Source organism: Clytia hemisphaerica, unplaced genomic scaffold, assembly GCF_902728285.1.
Source record: "Clytia hemisphaerica strain Z4C2 unplaced genomic scaffold, Clytia hemisphaerica genome assembly, whole genome shotgun sequence".
In the NCBI taxonomy this organism is placed as follows: domain Eukaryota; kingdom Metazoa; phylum Cnidaria; class Hydrozoa; order Leptothecata; family Clytiidae; genus Clytia; species Clytia hemisphaerica.
In genome coordinates, this window is record NW_027104101.1 from 3,071,714 (window position 1) to 3,088,163 (window position 16,450).

Consider the following 16,450-nt stretch of genomic DNA (forward strand, 5'->3'; position numbering starts at 1 on the left):
TATATCAAAGACGTTGACTTCATGATAAGCCTATTGACATTAGGATTAGAGATGAACGCGAAGAGAAATTGTAAGTATAGCAGAGAATTTATTACATACTTAGCAAACTTACTTAAAAATAACAATACAATATTTAAAACTTATTAAAAACTCATAATGAGAGTGTCCTTCGTACTGATGATGTTGCGTCGGGATGAAGATGAATGTTGGTGTATGAAAGTTGGTTGGTGAAGCAACATGGTTTCTAAAAATCAAAATTAGACTAAAAATAGATTTTCCCGTACATGTTTTTTTTTTATACCCTTGGTCAGGCTCGTGTATGCTTAAGTTCTCAAAGCATCCAGACATAGTTTATGCTTATTATATGTTTAAGAATTATGTTTATGATTCACCCTGAGGCAAGTTTTTTAATGAAATTTTGTAAAAAATTTGTTCAGATTTTGGGAGCAGTGGAATGTAGCTAGCCGTGGAATGTGTTATTTTTTACTTGACCTCTACCAAACCAGATAAAAATGAAACAAAAACAGATAAAAATGACCACTTGAAAAAAATTTTAGGCTCATGTATAGGCATCATATATGCTCATGTTATGCTTAGGAATTCTGCAAATCTGAGCCTTAATATGCTTATAAGCGTTATGCTTATAAAAAAACAACATGTATGTTTATAAACAAGAGTATATCAATCAAATGCAATGATAAATGTGCGAAGCTATTTGCCTAGATTTAGTTTATTTAGAGCATTATTCAAATTGTACTTCAAACTTACCATTTATACATCAAACGTCAATTGTAAGAGAGATCTTTCTACAGTTTCTCGAGATACTCTGTTCGTAACTTCGATCATTTTTATATTAACCTGTGAGAAAAAGTAAATGTAAAACATAACTTATGCATGCCATGAACAGCACTTTCTCAAATTAATTTTTTTACTGATTCGATCAAAATCTCGAGAACTGATTTATGAAAAGTTTATCTTAATACACGTTTTTCTTATAAGAATATCTTCTATAAGAATATCAGGGTGAAAGTTATGGCCAAATCGTAAGAATGTATCCTAAGAATACCCTCCAGGGTGAATTTCAAAGAATTTGATAAGAATACAGTTATTTGTATTTTGTTAACAGAAATAACTGCTTCCTTTGTTAGAGATAAATTGAAGCTTTGAGGAAGAAATGTAATTTTAACCCAAATGTTCACACAAAAGTCCAAAACTATCAAATCTAAAGTACACTATTCTTATAAAAAAAAGCGTGTATTAAATTGCAACCATCACGTTTTTCAAAGAAACCTAAAATTACGCAATTTTTTAAAATACTTACATCAGGTACAAGGCAAATTGCAATCACGTTTGCAAGTTCCGATTCTGGAAAAAATTCTTTAACAACACGTTGCAAATTCCCATCGTTCAATATGAGTTGCGCGACGAACGTGACCGCATGCTGCCGCTGGGAACAGAATAATTTTTTTATCAAATCTGCCCACTTTTGTCAAAAAGTAGGCCAAATTTAAACCGGGGGTACCAAAGGTTAGAGGTTTTATTTTAATATAACAACCTGTACTAATTATTTTGACATTTAGCCCGAAAAAGATATTTTACTTACCTAACCTGTGGCGCCCCCAGTTTAAAATGTAACCTACTTCTTTTTGTTAAAAGTGGACAGAAAAGATGAATCATACCAGTATAAATATTCTTGATGAAACATTTCATATTTATACTGATTAACATGACATTTATGACATTTATCAAGGGGTGAAAGTTGGGTTATGAATTAGTGCAATTATGAGAATTAAAATTAATTCAAGAAAACTGTTCTTAATTTGCAATTAAAGGATGGTAAAAAAAAAACTTACTGATTCTTTTAACATCATACAAGTAAAAAATTTGTTTACATCTAAGGGTAGGGAACCAATAGAAACGGATCGTCTTGTTTTCATATTACCTTGGCAAATATCCTCGATAAAGCTCTGAATTAAAAAATATATGTAAGCAATAGAATCTATCTCCTTTTTAATGTTCATGTTTCATCTGGTTCATCTGTAATTGAAACCCAAACTTAAGACTCTTTTTCTCTTTTAAATTAAATAACTCATACATCCATTTTTTTATTAAATAAGAAAAACATTTATTGATGCTTCCAATAAAAAACACACTCCTTGTCACACTTAGCATGAAATTGAAAAGGAAGTCAAGATACCCTTGCAATATGAGCTGATTTTTCGGTATTTCGTTCAAATCTTTTGACGTCAAGAATGTCATTTTTGATTCTAAAATAAAATTTAAAAAACTTAGATTCCTTGAATTTCAAATATAATTCTGAGCAGAAATTCAAAGCTCCCAAGCAAAATATCTTTTTCTCTAGATTGATTTTTAGTTTTCAGAATTTTGCATGAAAACTAGAAATGTTCACCCTGTATTTATCCCGAAACAAAGCTGCTCTAGTTTGACGTCACTTTTTCTAACATCGGCAAAGTGAAAAGATTCCCTTGTTGATAACTGTGAATTACGGGATTTACAAAATACGGTGTAAGCCGATTTTCTTCTCAGAATATAAAAATGAAAAATAGCTGGCTATTTATTATATTAGCTAAATTAACTGATAAGTACCTTTCTTTTAACCATCCAATTTTCCCACACCCACATTCATCCTCGTCCCCGACACATGTGATGTGGTATCTCAAGCCACATTGACCACAAGTCATCTGGTTTGATGATGGCGAGGAAATACAAAATGGTTTTTCTCCGCAAACATCTATAGAAAAATCCTCAGTTTTCACAAGAGAACAGAACTCCTCGTTGATGACACCAACACGAAGAGGGGTCCTATCTGCCAAATATGGTCCTAACTTGATCCAATCATTTTCTCGATGCCATTCAATAACAAGGTCACATTCGATAGCAATGCCAATCAGTTTACTGATTTCTAAAGGCAATTAAAAGAAATTTATTTACTCTCAATAAGTGCAATTAACTTGGCTTTATAAGATTTAGGTTTCGATTCACCTATCAGGTTGAATCAATTTTAACTACATAAAACAGAACTACAAAAAGCAAGACTGGGGCGTTGAAACAGGTTGAAAAGCAAAAATCTTATTTTATGACAAATAAGTAAAAGTACCGGTCATTAACGAAGGATCAGCCAGGACAGCAGCAGCAAATTTATCTGGCTCCTCCTCTATGGGTGGGATCATATCATCTCCCCTGTGGTTCATCTTAAAGATAATCAAAAACGATATCTCATTAATTATGATACAGAAATATAAGAAAAGCATATCGTGTCCTAGACTATCAACCCTTTGAAAAATCACATGTAATATCCCAGGGTCTTAAAAGAAAAGGTTAATGCCAGAGTGTCCCAGAAACAAGTGTCAATTTTACTCAGTTAAAACATAATTCTATAAAATTTGACTAAGAGCTGCTAATCATCTTATTTCATAAATTCAATAATAGCAAAAACTTACAGTCAATAATTGATGATAGTTTTTGACACAAGATGCCAGTCCAAAACGTTCAAAAAAGTCGTCATATTTTTTACTTTGAAGAACAGAGAATGACAAGCATTGCGTGATCCTCTCAAAGCACACAGGCTGACTTTCCACATTTTCCACATTCAGCACTTCTCTATACCTGAAAATTGAACAAAAATATTCAATGAATTAGATTAGATTAGACAAAATTCGTATTAGTTGATATTTTTGATAAAGTGATTAAAAATAAAAATTTTCAGTTTGATTTATATTGCTTGGAAAAGGCATCTACCTAGTATACCAAGTCAGTACAGCTAAGTTTCTATTTATAATGTAACTTACTTTAGTGTGACAAGAGCTTTATCAACTAGAGAAGAAGGCTCTGTCCACTTCTTCAACCAGCTTTTGACAAGTTTTGCTTCTAACAAAAACGATGCTGACCAAGCCAGTAGTTTGTCAAAGGATCTGGTATCAGGCAAATCGTATTCTGCTAAGCAATCCTAAAGTAAAAAAGGAATATTAATTTTTTGTACATTTAAAAATCATAATAATTTTCCAAATAAAAATTTTTATTTTCCAAGTTAATCCTCTTAGTTAATAAAAGTTATTTCTTTTAATTTAATTTCTAAAAGAAATGAAAAAAACAAACATAACCAAAACAGATACCATAAAATGAGTAATGTTGGATTTGATTGACGTTTTAATGATCTTGTCCAGTGGTTCAACACACATATTCTTTGGCTGTTTGAAAGGAATATCACTTGGCCACCAATCTGGTCTTGATTCTTTCTTCCATGAGATTCTCTGGGCCTCTGGACGACCTGGCAAAATGGTATACAAAATGAAATTGTTTCAAGTTCTTCCATCAATTTTAGAAAAGCTCTCTAGAAAAATTAGGTAGAAAAATTTCGTAGGTAAAAAATGAGTAAAATTGTGAAATTTAGAAATAAAGGATCAAAAATCAAAGAACCACTAAACCTATTGTCTAAAAGATATTCTCACTTATCTTTGAAGTTTGAAATTGAAAACAAAAGTTATTAAAGTGTAATTATGTGTAGTTAATTCAAGAGTTAACAGAGATCACAGAAAGTACACTGACAAGCTTAAAAGAATAAAACATTTTTTTACCACAATCCCATGCAACGAGGTCACGAACTAAATCTCTCTTATCATGGGCGTCAAATTTTTCCCAATCTCCAGGAACAGCAAAGTCTCCATTTTCATCAATAAAGGAAGATCGTTTTCTTTTACCTGTGCAGGAAAAACAAAACCTAAATACAATAATTTATCAAAAAGTCTTGAAAATGTTTAAAACACTGGTTCATTAAAAAAAGACATAATTTTCATTTCAATAACTGTTGAACAGAGACTAAGGGATACCTCCAGCCAAAAGTAACACACTTGAAAATCTAAATGTTTTATAAAAATCTAAAAAGAGTTTTACCTATATCTAAATTTTCAGAACAGCCAATCACTTTCAGCTCAGGCGTCAAATCTTTCTTTGCCTCATTCAGAAATTTTGTTTGTATGGTCTTGTCCAAAATGAACTCGCCCAGGCCTTTTGTTGACCCTAAAACAATTACAGGAAAAATCTCTCATTTCAAAGACTAACTCATTTATGACAAAATTGTGTATACAGAGGTATATAAGTCTATCCTTCCCCACACTCGTCCATTTCGGGAAAGGGAGAATCCTTCACATTATGAGAGTACAATTTAATCACCCTGCAATATAGCATATAAAAAATCAGAGAAGGAAGCAATTATTGAATTGGAAAAACAAAAATAAAAAACTAAACAAACAAACCTGCAATATAAATTTGACCATCTGATTTCATGGCAAGCACAGCAACTGGCATATTTGTTAAGACAGCAGTTTCTTGGATCTATAATCCACATAGGTAAAAATTTTAACTAAGTAAAATGAAATTACAAATCTTAAAACGAGATAAAGCCAATATCACTTAAGTTATCCAAGACAGGCGGTTTGTGTAAATTTGTCTGTTAATGCACTTTGAATTGAAAACAGACTTCTTATGCTCTTATAATTTAAAGATTTAGCTCAGAGCTCATTAAAAGTCACCATTCATTTACAAATTGTCTATTTCTTTAGTTTCATACACATTAACTTTTAACAAAATATCAGGCTCAAAAGATATGTGTCATTGACCTTAATAAAAATTGGGTTTATTCATTTGCAAAAACTTTTCAGTTAACTTACAATAGAAGTCAAACTCTTTCATCTTCCGTGCATTTGGATTTTGAATGAATTTTACCTGTAATGTAGATTTATCAAAAAAATAATAACACAATAATTGTATGAGAAAAAAAAAGTATTTCGATAGAGCAAAGTATACCAGGGTATACTAAAAAATTCAATCATCTAGATTCTTACATTTTTCTTGAACTTTCCGTTTGGTCCAACACGTTTGTTAATTTCTTTTGACATTTTCTATTTTATTATTTCAGTTCTAAAAAGATAAATGGAACCAAAGTTTTTAATTATTCAAGCATAACATCCTGATTAGGAAAAGGTCTCTAGAATGTGAATGCTGAGACTTTCTAGCTTAAACCTAGTCTGGATGTACAGACCGTAAACTATTTTATCGTCTAGTTTTTAATAATCTTCTCTCTGGTTTACGGTCTATTCCGAACGACCGATTGACCGACCGACCGATTGACCGATTGACCAACCGACCGATTGACCGACCGATTGACCGACCGACCAAATATATTATAGACATATTCATTAGGCCAGGGGGAAGTCCCCAAAACCATCCCCCCTGATATCCAGAAAAAATAGAAAGTGGAGTGTTCAGAGGGGAAACAATAGTCCTTCAGCTGATCACTACAGTCTATTTCATAACTAATTACTACAGCCAGCATAGAAATCATGATGTAGTAGTTTGTTATTCAATAGACTATCGTGTTCACCCAGTTCCAGCAAGCAGCCAGTGTAAATCAATGTGGAAATTTTTTTCTTTTTCATATCAGACAAAAATCATCTTCATCTCAAACCAGCTCAAAAAATCTAGGATAGGGATTATTACTTTTCCACAAAAGAAAACACAAAGAAAACCAAAGAGGAATAGAGGGAGGAGGCTGTCAGTTTCATTTGTATTTTAGCTTCGAGAAAAAAAAAAGTAAGACAATTTTAAGAGAAATAAATACCTGAGGAATATATCTTTCATATAGAACAAAATGTATCAAAGTTAGGCTCTTTTAAATTGACACAGAACCCATTGCAATGACAATTCTACAAAAATAATATGGCAGTCCTACCTGGTCCTACCTGTTCTGACCTTCGACATCTCCTTTCTTTTCTTCTTTACTCAATGCCGGCTTCCGTGACTTTTACTGCTAAAAATAGAGTCCCGCGTCAAAAACGCGTCTAAATTAGAAAACGCGGGAGATTTTTACAAAAACAACAACAAAAATTTGCACAGGCCGTAACTTCGCCGAGAAAATTTTACAGCCCAGATTCCCATGAACGATTGATATGAGAGGTCATCCATGTAGAACGTACGCAAGAATTTCCCAAATATTTGACACCCCCTCCCCCCTTGTACACAGAAAACAACAGAAATGACGCCATTCAAACAAAAGGCGTACGCTTTTGCTAACCCCCTCCCCCTTCAGCCTCACTGTGTACATACTATTTCTATTTCTATTTGGTTGAGTTGCAGGAGGCTTTAGAGGCCTATTCTTGCAACTATAGACGCTTACTAATGAGCGTCCCGTCAGCACCTTGAACTGACTACCCAATTCCCCTCACATGGCATGGGTTGACCCGGGCGAAGGAACGTTCACTTGCCACTTCCCTGCACAGAAGCCAAGGTTGACTACCACTATACCACGGCACCTCAACACTATGATGGACGGCCATAAAAAATAAAGATTGGCAGCTGGATTTTTTCTGTGTAACTTAATAAGTTATTTAAAAGACCAGAAAAAAATTCAAACATACATATATTTTAGATTGATAAACATCCTTAAATATGAATAAGTTATTGTTTATTACTTAATTACTTGCATGATCATGACGAATATAAATTGTAATTATAAAATTGGTCAAACCCATAGATATCACAAACTCAGGATTAACTGACAGAGAAAATCATTTTCAGAACTAGTATAACCTTTAAGATTTTAAAAAATTTTAAAAAAGACATCTGATATTAGGACCATTTATTCACCAGTCAAGCAAAGCCAAGGAACACCCAGAAGGGATTCAGGAACACCACTTACCAGCTCGCCGCCATTTTGTTTGTCCTGTCTTACTATTTTCGGCCTTCCGGCTGCAAATCCATTCCAATAACTTGGCGGTAATTGTTTAACCAATCAGATCGCTTATCGCGTATACACGCGGGTAAGACTTGTTGAAAACCGCGGGATCCTATTTTTTTTTTGGACACGCATTAATTTACCCGAGTATTCAAACGGTATTGTATTGAATTGAAAAATTTGTATTATTTTCATGACATGAAAATTGTATATAAAAGCTGTGAAAATGTATTTTTTCTCAATGTAATACAGAACGTATTTCTTTTAAGCAAAAGAGTGTATTAAAAATGTATTGTATTTAATTGTATTCAGAAAGCAAGAAAAGTATTAAAAAGGGTGAAATAAATGTATTTCAAGAAATTGAATTATTTTTTCAATACAACTTCTGTATTTTCTTTTAGTCATGAAGTGTATTAAAACGGTATTGTATTGAATTGAAAAATTTGTATTATTTTCATGACACCAAAATTGTATTAAAAGCTGTGAAAATGTATTTTTTCTCAATTACGCGATGTATTTCTTTTAAGCAAAAAAGTGTATCAAAAAATGTATTAAATTTTTTCCCATTGCAAGATCTGTATTTCTTTTAAGCAAAAATGTATATTTGAAATGCCATGTCCTGTTACACAATTCTGCACGAGCTCATGTTTTCATTTTTGGCTAGACCCCCCTTAGGTACATAGTTTACTGTTTTTTCATTGATAAGGTATCACCTCTCGCTTTTCTTTTTCCTCTTGATATCTTTTTCTCTCTGTTTTTACACCCCTCCTTTTGTTATGCCTATAAGAAACAAGAAAGGTAAGAAACAACGTAACATAAAAAATTCCTGTGGAACTTTTAGTAACCCTGTAGCAAAAAATCATAATGCTGTATGGTGTGACCTTTGCAGCCTTTGGATTCACATCAAATGCAACAATAAATAGTCACAAAAAACAGGCATTAACATAGTGGGCATCTATGTGAAACTTTCGAAGTCTCTGAATTATTGATATCACATCAAAACGACATTTGTAATTTATAGATGTTTTCCTGTTTGCAAGTCCTGGCACAAACTGGTACCTCAAGGTTGTCCCTGAAGGGATTGGTACATTCTTGTCTGTAAGGCGATCTTTTACTTGAAATAATTAAAACTAGCCGGTACCCGGCGTCGCACACTGGTTTAGCTCTTTGCTAAACGCATTTAAAGTCCTTTAGATGTTTGTAAGGTGGCTTAAACACGATGAAATCAAAATTAAAGGGAAGAATTCTCTTCAAAGTTTGACTCTATCCCTCCTGGGTGACGTATTTTTAACCATATTTTGAAAAAGATTTTTGTGGCAAAAATGATCAGAAAGCAGAAAGGGCGTCATTCCCAAATTATACCATACCAGCGACCAGTCATAACTTCGATAACTTTTCAAATTCAACAATGACTTAGATTTACAGCAAAATAATTAAAGGCCCCTTTTTACGAAGAAAGAACTCAAGTTTTTACTGCCTTTTGAATGTATTTTTAATGTTGCTGTTGTTCTAACAAACTTGTCTTGTGATTCTTATGTTTTATTATATATTTGTTCTTTTCTTTAACAGATTCTGTTTAAAAGATTTTCTTTTGTTTTGAAAATAATTCGAATGTCTCAAATCAAATAAGGTCGTTAATTACATTCGGAAACATAAAACAAAAGAAAAGAAAAAGTCTACTGTGGAACCTCTGATTAGCGGACACCATCGGGGAAAGGGTTAGTGTCCGCTAATTAGAAGTGTCCGCCTTTTAGAAATTTTTGATCTCGGAGCTCCAATTTTGAAATTAGGCCATCCCAGGGTGTCGAAAATACAAAATTGGGGTCTAAAGTACTTATCTGCAGACCTAGGCTATAGAAGAGCTCGAGTGACTGGCAAGAGGTTAAATCGAGGTGGTAGGTACGGACTTGAAGTACCAGTGATTTATGATTTCTTTGGCCCACCTAAATTCGTTGAATGGGTCAAGGAAAAACTGGAAATTTGTAGAAATAATTTGAATAATAAGACTAATAAGTGCTGGAAATAAAAATATCTAAAAACATTTTTTTCGATTTTGGGCGTCTCTGACCCGTTTGATATTCAATGTCCGCTGATTGGAGAGCTAAAATAGGGGTTTTGGCCATTCCGTGCGAAAAGATTTGTCCGCTAATCAGAGGGTCCGTCCGTTCGCCTTTTAGAAACTTTTTTATGAGGATTTGACTAGGAAACGGCCGGGGAAAATGAAATTGTCCGCTAATCAGAGGTGTCCCCCTTTTAGAGTGTTCGCTTTAATCGGATTAATTTTCGCGAGATTAAATTTCAAGATTTCGCGAATTTTTGCCATTTTCGCGAAATTAAAACTCGCGAAAATGCGTGAGATTCCTGACTCGCGAAATTAAATCCAACACAAAACTTTAAAATCGTATTTTCGGCGGAGAAACTAGTTCCAAGTCTCCATTTATGGCAAAAAATCGCTATTTTTCAGCTGTTTTCTGGCTTCTGGCTTTCTCGCGAAATTAAATCCACGCGAAATTTTTCAAAACTCTGACTCGCGAAATTAAATCCAGAAAATTTCGCGATTTTTTTAGCTCGCGAAATTTAATCTCGCGAAATTTAATCCGTGATCTATCAATCAAAACAAAGTCTTTATAAAACAGCGCGAATCTGATTTAACACATTTGTGGAGCAAGAAGCAAAAGTCATCTTTTAAAAGAACAGAAACATTGCGTGCGAAAACGAAAGTAGCACAGACAGAAAGACAGACACACAGACTACCACTATTAATGTATAGATGTGTTTATGAAAAAAATCCCCCTGAATAGGAGATTAAACATAGTGTCAGCCCCCAACATAAAAAAATAATCCAAGAAATATTGGGAAGGCTGGGGGCTAGCTACTTCTGTATCTATATTCTTGCCATATTCTCAACCGAACCTTTTAAGTACAACTTCCTGTATTGGAATTTATCCCGCATCAGTAAGTTTCTAGCGATTTCATTGGTCAAAAGACATCACGTGGAGGTAGGGTATATACCGTATCTGTCTTCCTTGCATTCGATTGAGAAAAAAAGAAGACATTGCATATTGGCGAATGCGCTTTCGAATGTTTTGTTCAAGATTCGAATGTTTTATTTTGATCCCAAACTTTTATTGTTCTCGAAGAAAAATGAAGACATTCCATAGCTTCCATACGTCAATCGCAGCACTGAAATCAATAAAAACATTCGATTCGCAAATGAAGTCTCAGAATATCTTTGAATTTTTGGAAGCAAAATACAGTAGAAGCAACAAAATGACAAGCAGATTTGGATGTGCTACTGAAGCTGAAATCACAGAAAAAAAGACCAACATCAATGCTAAAAGCACTCTTAAATCTAATAAGAAAGCTGCCAAACAACTGCGAGATTATTTAATGGAGAAAAACATGGACGTAAGGTTCGAGAATATGACAAATAAGCACTTGAACGATATTTTGGTCCACTTTTATATCAACACTCGAAGAACCAATGGAGAAAAATATAAAGCTGCAAGCATGGAAAACTATAGACATTCTTTAAATAGATACCTTCAGACTCCACCAATAGAAAGAAAGATCGACATAATCAAAGATCCTGCGTTTCGTGAAGCCAATATCTCCTACAAAGCAGCCAATAAGGAGCTCAAGCAAGAAGGGAAAGGATATGTGAAACATTATCCCATCATCTCTGACTCTGACTTGCAGAAAATGTACCAATCCATGTACTTCGATATCAGCACCCCTTGTGGTTTGCAAAACAAAGTGCAGTTGGACATCAGGCTATATTTTTGCAGAAGAGGAGCCGAAAACATGCACTCAATGAATAAGGACACTTTTGTTGTCCAAACAGGAGCAGATGGGACTCGATACGTCTGTCAGGCTGTTGACGAACTCACCAAGAATCATAGAGAGAATGACAAAGAAGCGACGAGTGGATTTATGCCAGAAATTCCGAATAGCAACCTTTGCCCAGTTAAGCCTTTTGTTTCTTACACTTCAAAGCTAAATTCTTCAAACAATAAACTCTGGCAAAAACTCAAGGACAGTTTTTGTAGCGAAGAAAATGTTTGGTTTTGTAACATTGCTGTTGGACAGAGATCGTTGTCAAATTTTATGACCAAAATGAGTGCAAGATGTGAACTTTCCACTAAGTACACAAACCATAGTGTAAGAGCAACTGGCGCCACTCTGCTTTCAAGATCCATGTTCAACCTAGCCCAGATCATGGCAGTCACTGGGCATAAATCTGTTTCATCACTGGCCGTTTACCAGAGAGTTAGTAGTTCTGAAAAAGTCGCCATGGGACAAGCCATCTCACGTTGTATCGACAAGTCTACTTCAGTTCCTGTTCATCAAAGCCAATCATCGGTCACCACCACAGAGAATGACTCTGATGATGAACTTTTTCGTAACATTGATTTAAGAAATCTTACTTCCAGCAGTGAGATCTCTGGTCGCCTGCTTCCGACATTATATCAAAACTGTCAAAAAACAACTTGACCATAAACATTACTAACAAAAATTAATATTTTATATACAATATTTGATGAAATTTGTTTTGTTATAAACTTTATTTATTTGTTTGGATGCTAAATTGAAATTGTTTGAATTTATTTATTGAATTAAATTAATTTGAATTTTGATGTTTGACTGAGGCATTGTTGTTTTTATGGTCTTTCTGATCGACTTCAGCTGTCTGCTTTGTACTGTACGTTAAATACTTATTAATGCTTTTTAATTTTGTCATGCAATACAAGACAATTTCTTAAAAATTAACTTACTATGGATCGGTTGATTATCAATTGTTTACTTGTATTATGTTGAATGAAATTTTGTTCATATTTAATTTGTTCTTTTTTCAAAAATTATCAGTGCAAAAGTTAATATATACCATGATCATGATTTTACACTGTTATACTCAGTAACTTTCTAAAAACTATTGCAATCTTTTTAGCTAATTTTTTTCCCTTTTCCTTTTTCAATTTTAGAACTTGTCATATCGAAAGTTCGTTACTGCATTTGGACCTATCACTTAAAAAAAACTAATCGAATGCGAATCCCGATTGAATGAAAATGTCTAATAAGAACTTCTGCAGGATAAATCCGTTGCACGATCGCCTCGAGATGGGATACGGGATATACAGCGATCAGTAAAAACCGTATTGCGACTCGGCAAGCCTCGTCACCAATACGGTTTTTACTGACCCTGTATATCCCGTATCCCACCTCGAGAAGACCGTGTAACTAATAGAATTACGCTATGACTTTTGCTTGGAAATCTTTACATGAACCTGGTATGCCCTTAAGTTATTTAGAACTTTGGGAATGTTTTAATAAACAAAACATTTAATAAATAAAAGTAGATGAACCAAAAAATGATGACGCACAGAGAAAGCGAGTGGTAGATGTGCTGCTGAAGTTTGCCGTCTCTCCTCAGCTGCTTTCCCGTATTCTTCTAACAACTTGTCCAATTCATTGTAGAATTCCTCAAAGTTTCCCTCTGGTCGCCCCTCATTATGCTTTCTTTGGTCGTAAATATAGCTTATTTCTTCCTCTTCATCAAATTGCATTGTTGTGTAGAGTTCAAATACATTGTCAATTTCAGCGTTTCCCATAAAAGAAAATTTAACATAATTCAACATTGTACGTAAGTATTCCTGTTTCTTAAGAGTGTAGTCATGTCATGTCATTTCATTCCATTGTAAAAAGGTAGTAGTCAAGGTCTCCAGAGTGATTATTTTTGTTTTATGTAAGTATTTCTTTCCGTGTGTTGTCCTGTTGAATTAAATTCTGCTGTATACTTTGGAGTTTTTTATAAACAATTTTTGTAACCATTTTGCAAAGGCAAATTCACTTTGCTTTTTTATAATAGAGAAATCTCTGTACTCTGTATTGCTAAACAGGGCGTGGGAGAAAGAAAGCAATAAAGGGGGCAAAAGTGTCCCCCCCGCCGATGAGTGCGAAAAGTAGTAATCACTGATAACTTTCGATTATTATCGACCATTATTGATTACATCGATCACAATCGAACGTTCAATTATTACCGTCTGGATTATGTACAGAAAATGAACCCTGACGGGGGACCTTTTGGTATCAAATATGTAGATCCAAAGATAGCTCTATGTTTAGTCACTGAGTATAGGTACAAGTCCAACACTGAACCTAATTTTTAAAAGGTGTAAAGAAGAGATCTATGAAATAAAACTTGCGCTTTTGTGACTTTTGGAGATCCGATATGAACAAACTAACCCGCAAGGAACGATCAATTTCAATGGTTTCCCCTGAAAAAAAATTCATTTAAATTCATCATTTAATATCGCCCTCTTCCTCTCGGTCCCTGAGGAGGAGGGCCCTTAGATGTTGACATTGAATCCTTCAGTAACTGTTTGGTCTTCGATTTAGTCTTTTGGGTTTTCACCACCTGCTCGGGTAACTTAATGCATGTCCCACAATTGCATTAATTTTTCGCCCCCAGTTCCAGTTCATAAACCATAACAAATTATATATTTTTGGGAGCGTAATTGGATGTACAATATCGGATTCGGTGTTACTTAATTTTTTTCCCAGTATAATTAGAGATATTTAAAGAAAACCTGCTTATGACGTCATAATTGATGACGTCTAAAAACAAAAAACTGAATATCTCAAGAAATATAAATCAAAACTTTATGAAATTTGGACCAGTGATAGAGCACATTGAGATGATGTATTTCTCAAAATTGATGACGTCAGCAGAAATTGCAGAAATTCAAATGTTTGCAATAAAATGCTTACATTTTAATTAATCTTTAATTTAATCATCTAATTTTCTTTTAAAAAAAACATTTATCCTCCTCTTGATGAGTTCTATCATTGGTCCAAATTTTATAACGTTTCGAGCATTAGTTCTTGAGATATTCGACTTTTTTAAATTATAACGTCATAAATAATAATAATTGGGTTTTCTTAAAATAACTCTAAATATGCTGAGAAAAAAAATTAAGTAACACCAAATCCAACATTCTATATCCAAATACGCTTCAAAAATTTGTTATGGTTTAAGGGCTGGAGTTGGGGGCGAAAACGAAAAGTAGATTTTGAATAATTTGCGACATGCATTAAGTTACCCGAGTTCTCTTCAAACGTTGACCCAAAGAGATAACATTCATCGTTTATAAATAGATCTTTCCAATATTTGAGCAGCAGCCTCGTCATTTTTTTTCGACTATCGCTTTCTTTATGCAGTTTACCATCCTCATATCATTTGGCCCTATTAAAATTTGGTACCCATATCATTTTGCTTTGCAACTTGTTTTATTGTGACATCAGCCAAAACATCACATAACCTTCTCAAATAGCATGCGTTACATGTTTTTCTAAGTTGAAGTTCTGGTATGGAGTAGAGAGCTCCACACTCTTTACAAGTGTACATCTTAAAAGAAAATTAATAATATACATCAAAAGTTAACTGGAAACTATTAATGACAGGCATAACTATAAGAATTATTTATTATTAACTTTTAATAAGACTTTTGATAAAGAAAAGATAAATAGTTAGCAAATTACAAATGAGCTTTGGAGGTAAGTTTTAAACTGCTGTTATGGTTCAAAAATGATGGTCCAAATGTTTTTTTGACCATATTTGTCTCTTTATGAAAGGACAAGGCTTGGTAGAAAAGATTATTATTTTTGTAAAATAAAAGAAAAAACTAGAAGAAGAAAAATTCTAACAGAAAAATATTTCTAGATCGCATGGTTTGATGGTCAAAGAAACACTTGGACCATTAAACGCTAAATGATGTCACAGAGAAGAAAAAAGCTCACATAGAAATTGCACTATGAACATCCCATCCCTAAATTTTGTTTTTGTGTTAACGCTTTCCTTTAAGCATTTGTTTTCTTACTTTCTCGAATCACACTAAACAAGGCCTAGTGAGAAAGAAGATTATTTTGTATCGAATTGAACAATATTTCTGGATCGCATGGTTTGATGGTCAAGAAACATTTTGACTATCAAACACTACACAATATTGCAGAGAAAAAAAGTTCTTACTAAAATACGACGCACTATAAGTATTCCAACCCTAAATTCTTTTAATGTATAGCTAATAAAATTGATTGAGAAGGGAAAATTAAAAACACTTTACAATCATACAATTGACTCTCCATGTAAAACATGTCAAAAGTTATAAGCAAACATCATTTTTAAAGTGTCGCGTCAAAAAAAAAGAGTTTTGACTAGCTAGGGAATCAAAACCGCTTGTACGTTCCATTTCAAACTTTTAACACTATTAGATAGATATCATAATTTTAGGAGAATTTCAAATTTTTTAGGAGGATTTTAGGAAAATTTAAGAAATAAATTTCTAAAATCGACCTAAAAAATCACCCACAGGAAGACTGAAATAATGTAACAAAAATAAAATTACTTTACGTATTGAAAAACTATTACTCGTTCTAAAAGAAATTCTCTAAATATGGCTAAATCACCAGTCTATACTTAATGCTAACTTAGAAGATAAAAAATATTAACAAAAGGCATCTTAAATTAGAAAAACCGGGGACAAATTTGAAATGTAAGCTGAGTAATATTGACTGATTTTATTCAATGCAACAAAAAAGGATATCGCTACTGTTTTAACAAAAGTCTAGCTACCAAAAAACTCATCTTGAGTCCAAAGATTGAATGGATAAAAATAGACGACAGGCTTGGAGACTAATAAATAC

At 33.5% G+C, this 16,450-nt stretch overlaps 1 protein-coding gene and 2 long non-coding RNA genes across 3 annotated transcripts in view; 1 reads left to right on the forward strand and 2 right to left on the reverse strand.

Annotated features, from left to right (window-relative positions):
- Positions 1-16,450, forward strand: part of LOC136813092 (uncharacterized) — a 196,719-nt gene that overhangs the window by 152,751 nt on the left and 27,518 nt on the right. The gene's annotated exons all lie outside the window — the stretch shown is intronic.
- Positions 854-4,562, reverse strand: LOC136812942 (uncharacterized). Its single transcript, XM_067069450.1, has 9 exons — positions 4,134-4,562; positions 3,810-3,967; positions 3,462-3,627; positions 3,119-3,212; positions 2,608-2,923; positions 2,198-2,267; positions 1,854-1,967; positions 1,318-1,447; positions 854-858 (listed from the first exon to the last, which is right to left on the reverse strand). Exons 1-9 carry the CDS (start codon positions 4,197-4,199, stop codon positions 854-856), a joined length of 1,119 nt encoding a protein of 372 aa, XP_066925551.1. The 5' UTR covers positions 4,200-4,562.
- On the reverse strand, positions 4,979-5,706 carry LOC136812921 (uncharacterized). The gene is made up of 3 exons (XR_010847422.1): positions 5,688-5,706; positions 5,274-5,352; positions 4,979-5,037 (listed from the first exon to the last, which is right to left on the reverse strand). It is a non-coding gene; the product is annotated as an uncharacterized lncRNA (long non-coding RNA).